This window comes from Calidris pugnax, unplaced genomic scaffold (genome assembly GCF_001431845.1).
Source record: "Calidris pugnax isolate Ruff unplaced genomic scaffold, ASM143184v1 scaffold498, whole genome shotgun sequence".
Classification (NCBI taxonomy): Eukaryota; Metazoa; Chordata; class Aves; order Charadriiformes; family Scolopacidae; genus Calidris; species Calidris pugnax.
Window position 1 is genome coordinate 278,574 of NW_015091244.1, and position 2,578 is coordinate 281,151.

Below are 2,578 nucleotides of genomic sequence, written 5' to 3' on the forward strand. Positions count from 1 at the left end.
AAAGGTGGTGGCTTGCACCCTTGGGAGGTCCTGCACCCCAAAAAACGGGGTGGCCACCCCCAAAACCAGGATGTAGGGAGAGGGATTTGGGGATGCTGAGCTGCATCCTTCCCCCATAAGCGGGTGGGATAAAGCGATATCTTGACATTGGGGGCCCCCTCGAAGGGTTTGGGGACCCCTTGAATGGTTTGGGGACCCCTCAAAGGGTTTGGGGACCCCTTGGGGTCAACCAGGTACCGGCCACCCAAGTGTGGAACCCCCCTGAAAAATAAACCATGGCCCCAAAACACCTTCCAGCACCTCACAGCCGCTCCAGGTTAAAGGGGGGGCAAAAAAAAATATAATCAAATCATGGGGAGAAATAAAAAGAGAGGGAGGGGGGGCAGGATCCTGGAGATTCCGGGTCAAATCCTGATCCGGGCGGGAAAAATAAGAGGGAGATGGAGCTAAAAAGCTGAGCTTATCAGTTCCGCCGGAGGATAAAGGCACAGGAGGAGAGCGAAGGAGCTAAATTTACCCCGGCGAAGAAGGAAGTTGGATCTTTGCAAAGAAAGGTGCCGGGGAAAAACCCTTGTCACAGACACCAAAGCACCACGGAGTTAGGGCAAGACATGGGATCCCATCGCTCATCCCTCAGGAAAACCGACCCTGCCAGGTCCCTGCCGGAGTCGATGAACCCCAAAACGTGCTGTTTCTCCCCAATATGGAGCTTTTCTCCCCCCCAGTTCCCCACCACGATTCGCTGGGGAAACAGCTCAGGACCCTGTGGGCCCCCTCCGTCCCCTAAAAAAAACCCTAATCATCCTCAAATTGATTATTTCCCCCCCCAAGGGCAGGAAAAGTCTCTTGGTTGGACTCCGGTGGCATTAACAGGGCTCTGCCTCCATCTCCTTGGCGCTCTGAGAAATTGGGGACAGCTTTCTCCATCCCTCGCCGATTGTGCTGTGTCACTCGGTACAAAACACCGCGCCGGCACACGGGAGGGTTGGCGGCCGGGGACTGCCGGCAAAACCTACAAGAAATATAAAAAGAGAAGAAAATGAGACCAAAAAAAAGGTTGGATTTTTGCAGAGAAAGGTGCTGGGGAAAAAACCCTTGTCGCAGACACCAAAGCACCACGGAGTTTGGGCAAGACATGGGATCCCATCGCTCATCCCTCAGGAAAACCAGCCCTGCCAGGTCCCTGCCAGAGTCAATGAACCCCAAAACGTGCTGTTTCTCCCCAATATGGAGCTTTTCTCCCCCCCAGTTCCCCACCACGATTCGCTGGGGAAACAGCTCAGGACCCTGTGGGCCCCCTCCGTCCCCTAAAAAAAACCCTAATCATCCTCAAATTGATTATTTCCCCCCCCAAAAAAGTCAATCCCCACGATGCGGCGCTGGGAAAGGTGGTGGTTTGCACCCTTGGGAGGTCCTGCACCCCAAAAAACGGGGTGGCCACCCCCAAAACCAGGCTGTAGGGGGAGGGATTTGGGGATGCTGAGCCGCATCCTTCCCCCGTAAGCGGGTGGGATAAAGCGGTACCTTGACATTGGGGGCCCCCTCGAAGGGTTTGGGGACCCCTTGAATGGTTTGGGGACCCCTCAAAGGGTTTGGGGACCCCTTGGGGTCAACCAGGTACCGGCCACCCAAGTGTGGAACCCCCCTGAAAAATAAACCATGGCCCCAAAACACCTTCCAGCACCTCACAGCCGCTCCAGGTTAAAGGGGGGGCAACAAAAAATATAATCACATCATGGGGAGAAATAAAAAGAGAGGGAGGGGGGGCAGGATCCTGGAGATTCCGGGTCAAATCCTGATCCGGGCGGGAAAAATAAGAGGGAGATGGAGCTAAAAAGCTGAGCTTATCAGTTCCGCCGGAGGATAAAGGCACAGGAGGAGAGCGAAGGAGCTAAATTTACCCCGGCGAAGAAGGAAAAAGGCAGAGAAGAAGAGACTATAAATACCTTCAAGGTAAGAATGCAAATGAGGAGGGAATTATTCGAGCTGGCGCGAGATATTTCCCCGCCCCGAGGGCCGAGGGAGGAGAACCAGGGAGTGAACCCCGACGGAGCAAACCCCCGATGCCCGGCGGCCACCTCCAAATCTCACCCGCCCCGAAGCCACCGGCAGGTTAACTTTGCCCCAAAGTGGTAAAAATTGATTAAATAAATTAAAAAAATCCCATCGGCTCCGGCGTCTTCCTTCCGTGAGGATGGGTGGCTCCGGCAGGCTGCGGTTTGTAGGGATATTCCTCCAGTGTCACCCCAAAAGGTCCCACGAGGCTCCAACATCTCACATCCCCACAAGTCCCCAAGAGGTTTTTTTTGGGGAGAAACCCCCAAATTTGTGGATTTTTAGAGGTTTGGCGCAGTAGCGGCGCGGTGCGGGTGGGATGCTCCGGCGGGATGAAGGATGCTCCGGCGGGATGAAGCCACCCACTCTCCCCCACACCCATTTACCAGGAGGGACCAGCGGGTGGTGGCATCATTTTTAACCAGAATTTGGCTTAAATTGGGTCGGAAACACACGGAATTCCCTTTTTTACCACTTCTCCTCCGGTGCCGGGGTGGCTCATCCATCGTGCTGCCAAGGGATG

The 2,578-nt window shown here is 54.8% G+C and overlaps 1 protein-coding gene across 1 annotated transcript in view; it reads right to left on the bottom strand.

Moving 5' to 3' along the window:
* The window catches only part of LOC106898687 (protein Wiz-like), a 71,959-nt gene extending 70,427 nt beyond the window's left edge, over positions 1 to 1,532 (bottom strand). Inside the window, exons 1-2 of the mRNA XM_014960097.1 lie at positions 1,525 to 1,532; positions 959 to 1,012 (exon numbers count right to left, since the gene is read on the bottom strand). Of these exons, the coding sequence (XP_014815583.1) occupies positions 959 to 1,012; positions 1,525 to 1,532 (62 nt within the window). The remainder of the gene's footprint in view (positions 1 to 958; positions 1,013 to 1,524) is intronic.
* Between the last annotated feature and the right edge of the window lie 1,046 nt (positions 1,533 to 2,578).